The sequence below is a fragment of the Pyxicephalus adspersus genome, chromosome 10 (genome assembly GCF_032062135.1).
Source record: "Pyxicephalus adspersus chromosome 10, UCB_Pads_2.0, whole genome shotgun sequence".
NCBI lineage: Eukaryota > Metazoa > Chordata > Amphibia > Anura > Pyxicephalidae > Pyxicephalus > Pyxicephalus adspersus.
This window is the reverse complement of record NC_092867.1, coordinates 20,101,161-20,120,106: the sequence shown is the minus strand read 5'-3', so window position 1 is coordinate 20,120,106 and position 18,946 is coordinate 20,101,161. Positions and strand designations below refer to the sequence as shown.

The 18,946-nt window shown below is 34.9% G+C and overlaps 1 protein-coding gene across 2 annotated transcripts in view; it reads left to right on the top strand.

The window, feature by feature from the left end:
- Positions 1 to 18,946, top strand: part of STN1 (STN1 subunit of CST complex) — a 31,341-nt gene that overhangs the window by 7,057 nt on the left and 5,338 nt on the right. For both annotated transcript variants that reach the window (XM_072424237.1, XM_072424236.1), the window contains 7 exons: positions 7,635 to 7,766; positions 9,804 to 9,899; positions 11,393 to 11,461; positions 13,086 to 13,250; positions 14,258 to 14,375; positions 16,362 to 16,521; positions 18,780 to 18,899. In XM_072424237.1, the coding sequence (XP_072280338.1) occupies positions 7,658 to 7,766; positions 9,804 to 9,899; positions 11,393 to 11,461; positions 13,086 to 13,250; positions 14,258 to 14,375; positions 16,362 to 16,521; positions 18,780 to 18,899 (837 nt within the window). In that variant the 5' untranslated portion in view covers positions 7,635 to 7,657. The remainder of the gene's footprint in view (positions 1 to 7,634; positions 7,767 to 9,803; positions 9,900 to 11,392; positions 11,462 to 13,085; positions 13,251 to 14,257; positions 14,376 to 16,361; positions 16,522 to 18,779; positions 18,900 to 18,946) is intronic.

Genomic DNA, 18,946 nt, shown 5'->3' with positions numbered 1-18,946 from the left:
TACATTAATTGTGATGAGTTTTATATCTGGAATCCCCTCTGTTGTTAGGTTGCGGTGCATTTACCACTTCACCACCACCACTTTATCACGCCAGAAGTTGCTGCCTCTTAGAAGACTCTACATGGTTGCATCTCCCTGCAGCAGCTCCATAGGGAATATGTACTAGCACTGCTTGCTGCTACCGGTTGTCAAGTGTGTAGTCACCAGTTCTTTAAGAACCAGCAGTGCGTTGGGAGTGTTCAAACAGCTGGTAAGATGCCAGCGTGGGATCCCACAATTTAGAGGCAGGTGTGAAGCTGACCTTAAAGAAGAAAGTTTGCCATTTCTTTAGATGTTTGGGGTTTAACAGACCCCAATAAATTACATTCTGTACCACAGTCACATAAGGTTCCCTTAAAAAAAATGTCAAACTAGGAATAAGGATGGAGCATTGGCTTAGTAATGTCCAAGAGATGCAGCATTTGCTGGTTAGGGGATAGGGATATAAATTTGGAGGATAAAAAAGGATGGTGTTATTACTGGTTCTATGAGTTTGGCTTTCAGCCATATTTTTCCTACTAGGAAGGCAGCATGAAAGTGAATTCCGATTGTTGATGTGGTTTACTACACTGTGTACTTGGTGCTTTGCCTCTTGCAGCATGTGTTTTACATCTGTACACTAGTACACATAGTACCAATACAAATGCATTAATAACATCCAACTGTGGTCTCTGTTCATTTTAAGAATACCCCTTGTTTTTACCAGTTACTTGCATATAGACATTTATTTTAATTTAAAAAAACTGATTTTTTTTTTTGTTTGTTTTTTTATCATAAACTGTTTTATTCACTCTCTTGGAACAAGAGTACAAATTAAATTGTAAACCAACACTTGACAATCTTGAAAACTATGTACCTCACCTCCTTCACAACAGCATACTGAATGACCTTACAAATCAGAGAGAGCAGAGCTTAATTTTATGTTAGGTCATGCTAATAGTAGGAGGAAAGGGGTGTAGCTTTGTAAGATAGTAAGAATTAGAAAATTTCCTGAGAAATGTACAGGAACACCATAAAACACAAGGCTTCTTCTATGGCTTTTTCTACTCTCTGCTCTGACGTATATTGGATTGCAAGACAAAAGTTTTGTTTTAATCAAATCCCCTTTGTTAACATTACTACTTCTTTAAATGGAGATGTGGCATATTTATGGTTGTCTGCTAAAAAGACTGTGCCATATCAGGCATGTCGGGTATGTCAACTGGGAAAGAAAACATACCCCTTCCCAGTTAGCCTGTGAATTCATAAGGCCTCCAGGAAGGGATTGTGTCTGTAAGTGGACCTAGGAAAGATCGGTCCACATAGAATAATGGGCTTGAGAGAAGATATACTTTCATCAGTGAACCTGGGTGATCCAGCAAACCTGGAATGGATTTCTTAAAAGCCATTTGCTAGCAAATGTTTTTATCCTGGAGCAGATCCATTTCAGGTTTGGTGGATCCCCCCACCCTTGGAGAGTTTTATTAAATTAGACCCAACATCTAGAATAACTGGAATAAAATGATAATTTAGCCAGTAATAACTAAAACAATAAAATGTTTTTCATACCAATACAAGGAAGAAGGTTTTTAAAAACGAGAATGTAGCTTAGGTACACATTAGTCATAATTGCAAGGTATACAAGGAGCAATGGCTACTTACCTATCAATTAAATTATATTTGTATATGGTATAAGAAGTAGGAAAGGAAGTGGATACGCATCAGAAGCTTCAACTTAGTAATGTAATGGTTAATTATAAGGTTCTATTTGACTATCCTCTGGTTTTTTTCCCTTCTAATACTTGCTTAACTATTCAGATGGGGTTTAGTAAAATGTCCTATTTGAATAGGAAATGTTCATTTATTTAATAGGTCTAGAATAAGAAAGCAGTCAGCAAAATGATCAGTACTAGATCCTCAAAGCAGAGCAGATAACAAGAATGACTTTCTTAATTAATGACCATTTTTTGTTGGTCTTAGTTGCAATGACAAACCCATCTATGTGTTTTTCTGTATATGCTGAACTTTTCGCAACCTCTCTTGTATTGCAGAAGTAGCATGATGGAAACAATGTACAGATGTGACAAAAGTGGTTTCTCGGTGTGCAAACCACAAAGATCAACTGTTAAGAATCGAGACAGCATTGTCATTTGCCAAGAGTGCAAGCGATAGAAAGAGCTCCCTGATAGAGTAATAAAATTACGTCCAAGCAGAGGAATTGCACAGAAAGAATTCTTTCTTTAGACAGTTTCCCATATCCTCATACCACTTTTTTTCAAAAAAGGGTGGAGAAGGGTTAGGATTTCCCTGACTTGTGTGGTCACTGGAACAGGAAGTTGGCAAAAGAACAATGATAATATCTAAAATGTAGTAAACTATCGGAAATAATTTTCTTACTAATGTGACCAGGGTTCTTAACAGGAGTATACATATATAGTGCATGTAGTCCCTAAATATTGTTGTCTTTTTTGTTTTTGTTGTCAGTGTGCTGTAATAATCCCATTTTGCATTGGTGCAATAGATGTGCAAGAAGAGGTTTAAATGCATAGCAAAGCATATTCCTCTGTCAGGCTATAAATGCACACTGTTCCGTTATGCTGAAAAGAAATGTGACTTGTTTTTATTATTATCCCTGGCTAGAATGCTTTGTCCAGAATTCAGCAGTGTGTAATATCCCAAGACAACAGGAATAAACACACCAACAAATAGTAAAAACAAGTCAGTGCAGCTCAGCATCTTAAAACTGTGAATGATTAAGTTTGCAATGTGCTTCTTTGCTGCTTCTTTTTTATGTAACATCTGTTAGGTGGTTTATTTGAATTTATAAACATTTTGCCCAGAGCTGAGCTTTAAATTGAACCCATGAGAAAATAAAAAGCGCCAAGCTTAACAGCTTCAACAGATGGAAGCTTTACTTTCCTGCCAGCGCCTTTAAGAAAAATAGGAAGTTTAAAAACATTAAATGATGTAAACAATTAACTCTTTCCAGGTTTTAGAGGGTGCAGGTGACATCACTACTTCATTCTGGGCACTTGGAATCCTGCAAGAATGAGTTTCTCATTCTCATGTGATATTGATTGCTCAGGATGCAGCTTTGACTTTGCCCACACTTCCCAGGACCTGAAAAAAAGATAATTATTTATTGCAAAAATTAACATTTGTGGCAGGGGCTGGTGGGACCTTCCATTTGCATGCAAAGGTCACCTAATTTTCATGTGCATTGCAATTCATTGTAGTGCATTGGTGTGAATTGAGGCCACTTGTTCTTGTCTTGAAATTGTGTTGGCCAAGGCTGCCCAACACAGCCTAACACTGTTGGTGTGAGTAGGCCCTGAAAGTTTAAATTTGCTTGTTGTTTTCTCAAAAGTTTATATAAACATTTTAATCCCTCATGCCTTTTGCATTATAAGCATTTTTGTGTGTGGTTTAGATTTTTACTTCACCTTTCAAGTGAAAATTACAGGAGAGGTTTCACAGAGGAAAGCAATTTGCTTTAATTCTGATTCTCAAATCTTAAATCCAGGTATATATAAATGTGCCCTACGAGCACAGTTTCAGTATGGTTAGCCTATTGAGAATCTTAGCAATTGGCATTATATTCATTGCTCTGGGTTTTTGAATACTAAGCTTTATTTGCTTGACTCTTCTGTAACGTGATACACTGCAGTACCCACGGGTACTGTAATATGAAATTGCCTTCTTTAATTATGTATGAGATTGTGAATAGTCATTTGTTAGCCAGATGTAAGCTCTGAAAAGCTTTACATGTTCATTAAACAATGTAATTAGATCCATGCCTGTTTTCAGTTGTTTTGCAAGCATATCTTGTTCTATTTTCTAGGCATAAAAAGGTGTATCGTTAAAGCTAAACCCTAGACAGACATAAAATACATTAATCCAGCTTTATATTCATTAATACATCATAAAAACAATTTTTTTTAATTCAAGCAGTACCTGAGTTCGATCTTGTACGCCATCTTTTTATAGCAAACCTGACGTCTGAAAGGAAGAAAAGCAGTACAAGGAACCAATGAGTTTACTTTGCTGATAATCGTAAAAAAAAGTAACTTAACATAAAGATGAGCTCATGACTCAGCTATGCTTCTCCTTTCACTGTCTAGTAAGGCCTTGTCACTACTAACATCTGTATTTCTACCTATTTTTGAAAGACACATTAGTTTTTGGATCTTATGGGTTGAGAATATCTAAAATGATCCATGAAACACATAATGGAAACTCAGACTTTGATGGATTTCACTGTCTAATACAGGTAGTCCTCGAGTTAAGGACATCCGACATACAGACAACTCCTAGAAAAGAAAGGGGATTCCCTGCTCGCTCCTGTGCAGGATGGAGGCTTGATGGGGGGAGGGGCCGTTCCCATAACTTGTAGAAGAAGTCTTTTGCTGTTCTGCAAGCTCTTGTAACTCTTTAATGACCAAGACAAACTCTGTAGTTGTTTCTTTTTACATATCAAAGCACAGCTTGCTCCAGATGTTAATGAATGTCTAGGCTTTGTAGAGTTTTGTTTTTTTTGCTTTGTTTGTGATTAACTCACAGTGAAGATTTTATACAGTAACTGACAACACACTGCCTAATAATATGTTGAAACTAACATTTGTCCTAATTGCATTCATTAAAAAAATGTACTTGTTCTGACTTACATACAAATTCAAAGTATTTGGAAAGCTACCAAAGTGGGGAGGGATGTTGTTAATAAATGAGTAAATCTGGTAGTGCCAAGCCTATAATTTACAGTAAACTTTAAGAAAGAAGGAAGTGAAAGAATAGCTTTTCAAAAGCACTATATGGTTGAATGTTAAAAACAAAATACATTTATTAGGTTCCAAAATTTATAAAACGTACATCAATTTATACATTAATACAATGACGATTTGCTGAACATTAATATTGAGTACCCATTGAACTTAACGGATATTCAAACGTTTTAGGGTATAAAAGATAAGCATATATCTCCCTTCCCGATGCGTTTCGCCCTAGAAGGCTTCCTCAGGGGACTTTGGGAGCAGAATAGCAAACTTAAAGACAATAATATCTTATGCATATCAATAAATACTCATACGTTAAATTGCAGTAACCATTAGTTTACAATTTTACATAAGAGTGTCTATGGCATCATATTCAGTATGTAGGAACATGTTTTCCATATTCTATATAGGTAAAGATAGGTAAATATAGGTAAATCATTAACCAAAGAGAAATCATACAAATTTAACTTAAAAACCAATCTACAGTCCCCATCTCGTATGTAACCTGGGGACTACCTGTATGCCTTAAAAAAGAATCTGGTTCAGTGTTTATTAATTAGATAGTCTGTGGTGTGTATATAGTAGTGCAATGTAACAAAGTGGTTACAGAGTGGCTATGGATGTCCATGCTTTGTTTTAAATGTGCCCAATAGTTTTTAGTTTTATAAAAAACTAAACTGATTTTGGGTCTGTATTGATGTTCACTTGAAGCAGTTTTTGCATTTTATAAAAATGTTTGGGAATGCAAAGTCTACTTGAAAAAGGTCAAATACAAGCCAGAAGGAGGTCAGATGCACATGCAAATGAGTTCTGAATGATCCTAAAAGCATCTTAAACTGGTCTCAAACTGATGCCATTGAGACAAGCTCAAAGCCAGTCAATACAGACCCCTATGAAAGCTAGAAAAAAAATATTTTTGTAACCTACAACAACTAGTTACTTTTTACTTTCATAATGTATGTTGCTATGCAATTAAAATAAACTCTTTACCAATAGAAGCCAGGATTTACCAATATATAGTCATTTAGTTGAAAACTTCTCAAGACTTAACTTGACTTGCCATTGAGCAAAGGTTAGCATAGGAGCTAAGACTGACATATCGGAGCACATAGAAAAATAGCTTATTAAGTTTTCTTTAAAATTCAGTCCTTTGCAAAACCTATAAATAAAGAATGTTTAAAAAAATCAGTCTTTAAAAACACAACTGGAAAAAATAAGATTGTTCTGATAATAGGAAAGACTGAAGGAAAGGGAGAAGAGGGAACAGAAGCAAAAAGTACATAGTATTATATTATATTATTTTATATTTTAATATATTTTATATTATATTATGTACAAGTATATCATATTATAGATAATATTACCAAAAAACCTAAAAGATGTTGTTCCTGAGCTCAGAAAATCAGCTGTTGAGGGACAGGTGTGCCAAAGTACAAAAGTTTACAAAGAGTCAAATCCTTTACTTTGTAACTGTGACCTGGAATTGCACCATTTGGCTTAAGGCTTGGCTTACTCCATATCCAGAGGCTTCATTTTGCAGGGGAGGCTTTCAAACTCTATACTAGCAATGTAAAATACTTGGCAGAAATTCATTCCAGTAGCCTCTCCCAAGCAATATCACTAGGAAGGTACTGCTCTGAGCAGCTCTAGAAAGAACAGGTGCTGTAAAAAATAGCTTTCTTATATGGAGCAAAGATAACTAATTTAACTGAGTTGGAAAATAAATGTTGAGTTCATCCAGTGTCTATCGTCTTGGAGCCAGCAGGCAGTTTTTAACCTCAATTTGAAACAGATGTAAAAGAACACCTACAAGTGCAGATATGTTTTCATTAAAAAAATATGCTAAAATGTAATTTATGTAAGTACCTGAATTCGGTTTCATGTTGGTCTTCTGTTTTTCCTAAAATATTCTGCATGCTCCATGGAAAGGTGTTCTGTAGTTCATGTTGCAAATAAGAAAATGTAATTGTGTATATACACTTGGAGGAGCCTCTGAACTACAATGGCAGCAATGAAAACCCTTAAATTCTTGCACCTGTTATCCAGACATAATGGCTACAGGGTCCCTGTAATATTTCCTGCACTTATTATATGTATTTTATCTTATCACATACTTTATTCATTCAGGTACAAACGTCAGTCAGTTGTGGCCAAAGCTAACAGTTCCTATCTTGTTTGGGAACAGATAAAAATAACACATCACCTTTATAGAAAATATATGAGCTTTTGTAGTTTTATATGGGTATTGTGAAATGTAGTTAGACTGGTTTTTATTACAGACTTTTCTCATCCTGCCTTCATTAAATCAGGTGGAAACATGGGTGCTCCAGACAGAGGGTGTAGTCAGTATGCTTAACATTTTACCTTGTGTAACTGGAATGCCATTGAGCAATAAGTACCTCCTTTGGTGTCATTTTTTTTTCCTGGGTTTTACAATATTTAGGACTCAATATGGACATATGTACTTAACAAAACAGTGCAACCTTTTTTGTAAAATTTGCATGGTTCAAGCATTTCACCAAATGTTTAGTCTACATAAGGCGATAATAGATGTGTCTAAATGATGAACACTTACTACTATTAATCCTACTACTATTAAAACTACTATTACTAAAATCCTTGGAAGTTACTGGCCTTCGTTTTTTTTTTGGTTACTGTTGAAATAGGGCCATAAAATATGACCCATGGGCTTAATTTTGTCAAGGACCCGGTGACAAAGTCTCTACAACGTAGGGTCTCCAACATGCAAATTATCATAAGCGAATGCATACTTTCTGTTGAACATTGCCATTATTTTACAGTATTCAGACATAATGGTAAAAATTATTGTTCTCATCTTATCCCCAGGTCTCTGACTGCACCCAAGTTCTATGGAAGAACCACCTGCACTTTTATGGGGTTTGGATCCAGTGTTCTTAGTGTATGCCAGATTATATATTAAGGATATTTTAGAATTAAAGCAGTCTAATCAAGTACCAGGTAAGTAATTAGTAACTAGTTATTGTTTGGAAATGTAGCAATGTAAAATTAGATTATCAATGTACCAATGTCAGTGTGAGAGACTTAAAGCCAGTATATAGATGCACTGAAACCTGACCACTAAAACAAATATTTTTCTTTTAAAAAATCTGTTGATTTATTAAGGAGTATCATTTCATTATTGTATTGGTACATATACTCATTCTCAAGGGGGAGGTTGTAAATGTAATATATAACCTTTTCACATTTTTTATGTTGTGTAAATACATTTATATATCCTCATTGTTGAATATAATTTGTTATTATACACAGAAGGAATATGAAGGCAGACATATTTATCTATTATGTACATATAATGTGCTTCTTGCTGAACAGTGTTGCACAGGTTGTATTTTAGTGCAACTCTAGCTTTTAGCTCAACCACAATGAAAACAATAAACTCTAATCTAATCTGGTTAATTTAATTTTCCTAGCAAATGTTCAGAAAGTAGATACAAATGTGAAAACTGCAAAAAATTACTTACTGAATAAATATACAATCTATCAATTGCAATGTGCATTTTCAGATAATACATTCCAGTACCCATTACAGAGATACATTTTTTTCAACTTCATTTGTCCAATAACATTACTGATACTAGTTTTGTTAGATACTAGTTTTGTTAGGACTGTCTCCTCTGCCCCTAATCCTGTATGTTCAACACCATAGTTTTAGCTCTTGTTGCCACATTTGTAGGCTTAATAATTTAAGTACTCCCTACCCTTCAGTATGTCTCCTCCTGAAATTTGAAATGGGGTTTGACTTCAGTTCCTTTCAGTGCAAATTTGTTTAACCTACACTCAATTGGCCTGATTTATTAAAGCTCTCCAAGGCTGGAGAAGATACACTTTCTTCAGTGAAGCTGGGTGATCCAGCAAACCTGAAATGGATCTGATCCAGGATTGAAAACATTTGCTAACAAAAAGCAAATAACTTTTACGAAATTCATTCCAGGTTTGCTGGATCACCCAGCTTCACTGAAGAAAGTGTATCTTCTCCAGTCTTAGAGAGCTTTAATAAATCAGGCCCAGTGTGTCTTGATCATAGGAGTACTAACTGCAACATGCCTTGACATGATACTTAGTATTAGTTTTCCTCATTTCTGTGTGTTACATATGCAATATTACTTTATTTCATGCCGGTTGTGTAACTCCAATGTGTTTTTGTACTATACCCTTTTTCTAATAAACAGAATATATTTTAAAAAAGTATATATTTTTATATATTTCATGTATTACTTACCCGTGAAATATTTCCTTGTGTAGCTATTGAAAAATGGCATTTTTGATGTGTTGTCAGCACTCCCAGAAAACTGAGAGCTCCTTCCCTTTCCCCCAGCTACTACATTATAGGTTATATTTGGAGAAGAGGGGAGATTGTAGAGGAGGTAGGCCAGTGAAAAAATGGAGAGGTTTTACTGTGCATAAAGGGAGGAGGCTATGCTATACATTATTTATGAAAAAATTAATACATTAAAGCATTTAAAATACATAGTTTTTCTTTGATTTTACAATTTATTAGTAAATCATGAAAAAATGTATTTATGCTGCATCTGTGCTGCATTACTCCTGCATTATGGTGAGCAATTGTTGCAAATGTATATGTAATTTGTATATTCAATTTTATTCAGACGGATGGTGTAGTCAGTATGCTGAACATTTTACATTGTGTAACTGGAATGCCATTGAGAAATAAGTACCTACCGGTACTTATTTAATTGTAATTTTTGTTTTCCTGGGTTTTAAATTAATTTAGACTCAATATGGACATATGCACTTAACAAAGGTTTTACAATTTATTGGTAAACCATGCAAAAAAATTTTTTTTGCTGCATCTGTGCTGTATTACTCCTGCAATATGATGAGCACATGTTGCAAATGCATATGTAATTTGTATATTTTACTTTATCTATCATCATATGAAGGTTTGGTGTATTCATATACAGTTTATCCTACCAAACTATTCTGTTTCCTTCTTTAATTATTCTTCTTCCACAGGTGTATTTTTCTACAAAGACCATCCCATCAAACAGGTTGACATCTTAGGAACAGTTGTGTGTGTAAGGGAAAAAGATGCCTTCTACAGTTATGGAGGTATTGTGAATAGCACCCATCTGTCACTATATATTTTGTATACATGTATTTGTTGCTTTACTTGAAACAAAAAAGTAAAAATTATTATTTTGCTTCACTCCTGCTCTAAGTGCATTCTGCTGGGCTGGGCTGAAGACCTTTAAATCTTGAATGTAACACAGTAGGCTTCTTACCAAGACACAATTTTAAAACTGTGCTGAGCATGTGTGGTAAGATCCTGATTCTCCAAGGACTTGCATATACTTTTGCTTTATATGTAATTAGCTTTTATCTTGAACAACTTAGGAGTCCTCAAATCCCTGGTGCTTTATTATGCAAGTTAAGACTTCATCTACAAAGTCAGCACTTTGTACCCAACTCCTCCAGCTTCCCACATATTACTATCAGTCAGTGAGCTAGCATCACAGTGATCAGCAAATAGTTAAGTGAGAGGATGTCTTGCCCTAAGGTGAAGCTGAATAGTTTAGGCTTCACAGTTCCAGTACGTGTGGCATTATTTGGGAAATGGCTACTTCAGCCAGAGCCTTGTTTATATATATTTTATAGAAAAGATATGTATGAATGGTTAACTGTAAATCATATGTCAATAAAATGTCAATATATAATGACATGAACTAGACAAGCATTGAGACATTTTCTTGGATAAATATATGTATGGTAGGTGCATGTCTGGGACATTGGCATATTATTCACCCACCAGCACGGATTGGGCATTTATACTCCCATTCTGGAATCCACTTTCTTTAGACAGTACATAGTGGGGTCCTGTCATCTGCAAGCATTTAAAAACTCTCAAAGCTAAACTTCAGGATCCTGAAACTTTTTTACCCTCAGATCCCTTCTCCATCACTAGTAAACTGTTTTTTTTTTTAAATATGCTTACTATAGTAGAAAATTATCATTCAACTTCTGTTGGCATTATCAATGGGCTTATAAATTGATTTCTTATTCGGGGAAACCACTTAGCTGTTAACATTATTTTGTAATCCATTCCGGGGGATGACTACTGAACTACAGTTGGTCACTATATTACTTTTATTTTGCTGTGATAATTTATAAATCATCTGTTTCAGGTTTGCGTGGGTTTTGTTTTTTTTTGTTTTTGCATTTGGAAAAAAGGTAGCTGCTCATTAGCTTGTAACTTCCGTGTTTTTTTGATTACATAAACAATCCACCCTTTTTTGTTCACATGTCTTTCTCTGCTCCCCTGCTTTAGGCCACCTGCCAAGCTGCCCCACCCTTCCCTTTCCTCCTTCATAATCTGGTTGACGCCAACTAATGGATTGGTTTCCTGCACTAGCTTGGAGCTTCTGTTAGCACTACAGCGTCAAAGCCTGTGCAGAATGGCATGTTGGTGGAGACAGCCTGATCAGAATCTATTACACAGTTCAATTATTTGGAATATCTCCCAATGTGTAGTTAATGTTTGATATTTACAGGTCACCTGTACATGCAATCTCAATGTATCCTTGTTTCTTTGTTTTCTTATTTAGTGGATGATAGCACTGGAGTTATCAGCTGTACTTGCTGGAAGCCCCCTGCAAGAAAAGACAGGCTTTCAGGTAAAGAAAAGTTTTTATTTAAAGCAACTTTGACAAGTTGCCAAAATAATTAAAATCAAAGGTTCTAGCAAGGTTCTAACTTAAAAATCCAATTACTGCCTGCTGCCTTCTATCAATCCTTTACATCAGTTTGGACCGGTGGAAGCAATGACAGAAATGTTTACAGTTTACAAATCGAGTAGCAGGACTAAAGGTAATGCACGGTGAGCTACAGCTCCTTAGTCAGCCTGTTTTTCCATTGCCCAGTCCTCTCGAATATTATTGGCAGCGGTCCCTGTGCCAAATTTGCTGTTTCGCTGTAAACAAGTGAAACATGGTACACTAATGGTACACTAAACTTGGTACTCCAAGGTGCAAAATCAGCTTTGCCCTCATGTGGACTGTGAAAACTGTTAAGGGTAGAAGACTTTTACATACCATATCTTACATTTAAGGGCTCAAAGATTTATCCAAATAGCACTCATTAAAACTGAACAAAAGACAGGAAACAACTTGAGCTGGCAGTGTACCACTACAAAACAGATGTGCAGGAAAGAATAACAAATATTGAACCACTATATATATATAAATATATATATATATATATATATATATATATATATATATATATATAATTTATTTTACCTGCAGTTTGTCTTTATGATTCATTTCTCAAATAATTACTAGTGCCTCTGCTCATCCGTCTAAGCAAATGAATTGGATTTTTGCATGAACTTTATTGACTTATGCAAAACAAGTTCTTTATAAACTTTGTGTTCTGTAATGTATGCGTTCAGGAACACATTGGTCTCTTTCTGAAAACATAGGTTCCTATAGAGAAACCAATATTTTAAAATAAAAAGAAATAAATGACAGAATACATTTAAACCTAATCATTAAACAAGGGACCTTTTTTTACACACATTATGAAGTCATGTTCCACTGTTGTGACCATCAGGAAATTATCCTGCAAAATTAATGCATGCAGAACAGCAGCAGATAGATGTAGCAAAGGATGAAAAAGTATATTCCCTCCAAAAATGTTTATGATACATAACATTAAGTATGGAGCTGCACAAAGCAGAATGCGGTGGTAGGTCACTATAGTTCAGTTGTGTGTAATTTATACTTCCACTATTTGTTTTCCAGCAAATCGGGTAGTAGCCTAAAGCTTAACCTGCTGGATCACAACCTGTTACTTCGCCCCCCAAAAAGGATTCCACAATTGTTTATGGGCTTCTTAGAAAATGAGTGATATTTCATTGACACAATTCTGTTATTAGTGTGAATTCCTAAGAGCAGAAACAATCTGGAATTTAGGTTCTTATAAAACAGATCCTTAACACCTGGGACTGAAGAATAAAAAAAAGTTGGTGTTTTGCACTGTCTGCATAGCAGAACTCATGTATTCGGGGGTTGTTGTTGATGTCTGCTTGGAGTTCATCTTTAATTTTTCTATAGAAAAGTAAAATATAATTGGTTGCTATCTTTGGTTTTTTTCTTTCCCCAATTTTTAGTTAGTCATCCCTCATGTGTTATTGTGTAATTTTAATCCCAGGGTGAAATCAGGTCACATATCTGTTTTATATCATAAAACAAAATTCTTCCAGCTAAGAATCTAATCTTTGATCTTGTACATTTGCAGACATTCACGGAAGCACATCGGGAGCTAATGACCTAGATGGACTAATGCAAGAACTACGCAAACAGGAAAGCCAAAAGGCCAAGATGGAAATTGGTGATGTTATCAGAGTCCGTGGCTACATTAAAATATTCAGAATGCAGAAGGAGGTGGTGGCTTCAGTTTTCTGTAAGAAGAATTTTATTTTACAAATGAGACATTTGGTTATGCTAACACGGCTTGTGTGTGCTAACAGCTGGCATTTTTGAGTAAAACATGTCATTGGCATATATCTGCCCACATATATGCATTTTATTTCCCTTTAACTGATTTTTGTTGTACAGTAAATCAGCATTGTCTGTTCAATAGGGAACTGACCTAGAAGTGTGACCTAGACAGCATGTAACCAATAACATATAGGTGGCCAAAATGACAAATCCTTTGGCAGGTGAAACAATAAACATAAATGTATTTAAGCATGTTTGTCTGTAAATCCACTTTAGAAAGTGTGCCTTTCATAAGAAAAGTGGTTTCAAAATTAAAATTCATGATAATTTTTAAAATGATTCTCACATTGAGAATGATTACTTAAAGATACTGCAAAGTCAGTCATAAACTACACAGGCAAGTTTGACATTGTGATTCCCTTTGTGATGAGAACAGTACCATTTACAGTTCATGGGTACTTGTATCATTGTATCCCTTAAGAAGAAGTGATGATGTAAATATTGTCACTGTACAGTAAATCAGACAGAATGCCCCTTCTTTGTATGACCACTGTATGACACTGTTTTTGTCAAGGGCAACTCTTTTAAACTGTGCTCTAGACCTTAAAAATAAATTACAATAATATTTATTTTGGATTCAATATACCCAAGAACCTAAAGGGTTCCCAATCCATGTTGCACTCAAACATCAATGCAATAGGCCTGATTTATTAAAGCTCTCCAAGGCTGGAGAGGATACACTTTCATCAGTGAAGCTGAGTGATCCAGCAAACCTGGAATGGATTTCTAAAAAGTAATTTGCTATTTGTTTGCAAATGTTTTCAATCCTGCAACAGATTCATTCCAGGTGGATCACCCAGCTTCACTAATAAAAGTGTATCCTCTCCAGCCTTAGGGAGCTTTAATAAATCAGATCCAGTGTTTCAGTCTTTCTATGGGAATGTTTTATGAAATGTTTCTTCATTTTAGATAAAGTGGATGATCCCACACTTGACATGCAGATTACAAGGATGCTTGAACTACCTTACCTCTACAAGAATGTCTATGACAAACCTTTTACTCTCCCCATGCAATCCCAGGACTACTCGTAAGTTATATACTTTCTATAATTTAGGGAAATGGAAAAAGTCTTATTGTTGCTTAAAGCATATACTAAAAAAGCTTACTATCCACTTGTGCTTCATATTTATTTGTAGTACAAACAGTTACAAGAATTTTATAGCATGCTGTGTAAAATTTTCCATCAGCTCAGCCTTTTCTCCAAATGAGAGCCAGTTGACTGTGAGTGGTGAAAATGCAATTGTCTCTCTTGTATGCTCTTTCTGAGCAAGATCAGCAAAATGTCAATAAATTAAAAAAAATAAATAATTGTTTTAAAATTCTAATATGCATGTTTACATTGTAGCTAAATATGTACAAGGGAGCACATTTTCAGAAGCATTTAGCTGCAAAATTATGTAAAAGAGTATAACGTTAACTACAGAAAAATCAATTCACATGAACTGTTTGTTTGAAGGAAAGAGGCCTTTAGCACATTACAATTTAGGGCCTTAGGGAGGGTAGTTTTAGGGCAGTTTATTGATAGCAGGCAAATAAAGCCACAATTGCATTTTTATATCTGGCCATAGCTAGCCAATCACCCTGCACATAAATGGATGATTTAGCAGTCCTCCTCAATTTAACCTTCAGAAATATATAATAACTTTTATCCCTTCTTTGAAGATCATTCTGTGGTCCTACCTGACCTGTCTGTACATACACATCACAGGCTTGTTTATCCCTGGGTACATGTCCATGGATATCATAACCATATAGAGAAATAAAGTTGTTCTTTAAATCTCAAATCAGGTAACAGGTGTCAAATGGACTATGAATATTTGCAACATGTAGAACCTAACAGGTGTAACTTTCGTGTAATTATGATTACATCAATGTTTGACTCAATCCTGCTCCTAAAATCTTGCTATTAATCTGACCAGCCACTAGGTGGAGACACATTCCACTGTCATTGTTTAGGTTTGTAACTGAACCTGGGAATATTTTTAGGGAAAATTAGTTGCTATTTATTGCGACAGGTTACAGAGCTTCTTTGCAAAAATAAATAAAAAAAAAAACATTTCATTCTGGCACTTGGCTTAACATCAACTTTTTTTTATGCAGCATTCTAGTTATAGAAGGAATTTACATTTCTAACATATTTCAGCTTTTTTTTATTACTCCAGTTAGAATCAATTACTGTCATACATAACATGGTCACACAAAATCTTTACACTTGTATGCATGACAGATTCCTGATTTGTCCTGTAGCTTAGTGTCATGGAGGTCTTGGCTTCTTTTCCCACTGCCTGCATTAGTTTATATGCTTTCCTCATGTTTTAGTGAGTTTTCTCTAATATTTCCAGCACTTACTTCTGCCATGTTGACCTAATGTGTGCTCTGGCGTATATTTAGCTAGGATATTGGATAGTAAGTTACTATATTTATATGGTGCCTGATGCTGGCTGAAATTCGAACCTGGGAGGCCAGAGTGCTTATGGAAATAAATGACTTTATGATCCAATCCAGTAAAAGTACAAGAACCTATACAAGTTATATGCAGAATTACAAAATAGCTAATCATAAAACTTATTGAAAAAAATCTTTCAGCATGCAAGCAGCGAGAAATTGAGAATTTTTTTTCCTTATCTGCTTGGCTTCTTGTTTATGTTTGCTGGTATGAAGATGCTCCAAACATACATTGTGACAAACAGAACATGCAGAAAACAGTTCAGATTTTGCCATAGTTAAGGTATTGTCTAAATCTTTCATTATGCTGTTTTCTGTAAGGAAAGTAGTTAAAATTATTTAACTATTATTCATTTTATATATATAAATATTTATTTATATATTATTAATAATAATATACAGGATTTATATAATGCCAACATATTACGCAGCGCTGTACATTAAATAGGGGTTGCAAATGTCAGATGAATACAGACAGTGAAACAGGAGGAGAGGACCCTGCCCCGATATATTTTATTATATATTATATAATTATAATAATTTTTATTTCAATATTTATTATCAACAGGAATCAAACCACATTACAGAGGTCCAGCCTTATCGCACTACTCAGTGAAAAAATAATGGCATTTGTGAAAGAGAACAAGGTTTACAACTTCTACCAGCAGGAACTGGAAAGTGTGCCATCCTTGGCTGCATCTGCTACAAATCCACATGACAGCAGAGAGGTGTTTACATAATTCTCTACATCTTTCTTATTGTTGTCATAGGCTTCTATTCTAAAACTTGCCATTATTCATACTCTTTGTTTCTATTAATCTCAAAAAGAAAATTATTTTTTTGTAATGTATACCAACTACTAAAAGCTAATACAGTGGTACCTTGGTATAAGTCCTTAATCCGTTCCAGATCCTTGGATTTATACCAAACGAGACTTATACCAACAATTTTTTCCCATAAGAAACAAAAGGAAAATGAATAATCTGTTCCCATGAAAAAAAAAAAAAAATCCTATTGTATTGGCATATCATACATTGATGGGGTTGTATAAAATAATTTAAACACTGCTTAATACTAAAATACATAAATACAAAAGCAATTAGATTAGATAATTTAAAATGGAACCTCACTTTACCTTGCTGAGAAGAGTTGAGTGCCTACTAGGATGGTGCTGAGAAGGGAGGAGGAGGAGGAGATGTTATGTAATTCACAGAGAGTTATAGCGCGGGTTTTTCAATGGTAGTAACTGGCGTACTGACGCTCGTAGGCAGTCGTGGCTTTGTCTCGAGAGAGGTAAATAAGGGTAGTGCGTGGTGTTACTACTCATTTTGACCCATACAAGTTCTAGCACAAAGGTTGTATACCAAGCAAAATTTTTCGTGTCCAAACAGGACTTATACCAAGTTGCACTTATTCCAAAGTGGACTTATACAGAGTTACCACTGTAATTTAATGTTCTTCAAATTACACATATGTCTGTCTTGGATTAGAATTGTATACCAAATTGATGATATCCTAAATACATTTATTAAATACATACATATATATATATATATATTTTTTTTTTAAATACTTAGATTTACTGCACATGCCATATTTTCTATGAACCATTTAGTGATATATAGATATATGTAGATATATAAAATAGTCAGCAACAGGGGCTTCTATTCAATGTAAATACCTGTTTTTTATTCTGTGTAAACCACAATACCATAATACCAGTTGTGTGCACACAACAAATTAAGTTAACAGTTTGTTAGGAGGTGGAAGTATTTGTGTGACTACAAGTGTCAGAAAAGGTTAAAGAACACAAAACACTCAGGCATGCGTACAACGGTCCAATTCAGCAACAGTTCCAACAGCAAGATCACGTGACTCAGTTTACCCCAGCGAGTGGCCATTTTCATATCATCTAACTGGGAAGAGTCAGCCAGGGAGAAACGAGTATTTCTTTACGCGTATCCAGAAAATGTCAGCATCCACACTCAATACTATGATATCCATAATTAACAATTATACACTGATCATAACCAATCAAATTGTTACATGATCATTGTCAGCTCATTTTGGCCAAACCTCCTTGTTTCATTATAATGTGAAAAAACTTGGTATTTGTATGAGATTATATTTTGTAACAACTTTCACTACTTCACTAGTAGACTAGGTCACCTCCACCAGAACAAATGTGGGAAGGAGGACACAAGATGATCTGTGTTTACACACCTGTACACCCACAATACCTGTATTCAGTATTCCATGTTTTTGTATTTAACTTATTAAAAAAGATTATCTCTTAGGTGGCTCTCTAGTGGAATAATCCGAAAGACTCACCATTTCTGCTACACAGCTCTTTGCAAATGTTCATTGCAACTTTTTGGGCCTTTCTAACCATTTTCAGGCCTCTAATTTTAAGCATAGGACAGTTGTTGCTATCAATACATGACTATTTGAGAAATCGACTATTCAAAAAACAGATGTGCAGTGACACAGTAAGTTTTAAAACATCATTAAGAATTTTGGCTGTAGAGCTTGCACCTTCAAGTTAAATTTTAGGCTACCACCACTAATTTGTTTAAATATGTGTTAGTTGTACTATCATTCACATTTTAGCTTTTCTACATAATAAGTCACTGACCTGTATCAACCATAGAGAAATGTTACCTCTCTAATGTCTATGTTGATGAGTGCCTGCTAAGCCAACCTTTCAGCCTGTAACAGCTGCCACAAATCACAAGACAGAAGAGAATCCTCAGACAGTTTAAACCCTAACCCTGAATAAACCCCAAAGCAATGAAGAAATCTTTTTTTTGTATAAATGTGTAAAAAGGAGCATCTACAGTGAGCAGTTATTTTCCAACGTTCTGTATAAAAGAATGCTGAAAGATTGGTTGCTATGAGTTTCTACACATCACTGCTCTTTGCATTGTTGCACTATATATGTCTAAATAGCTTTTTATTAATGACACATAATGTATTTGTTTTACAGTGTGGCTCAAACGTTACTTCCAATCCCAGAGAAATTCACAACGTGTTTAAAGAAGCCATACTTATGCTGCTTGAAAGAGGCATCGTTTACTATAAAGGCCAAAACAAAGATGTTTATTATGTATGCAAATTCCATAAGTATAAGTTTAATGAACATTAAAATTCCAT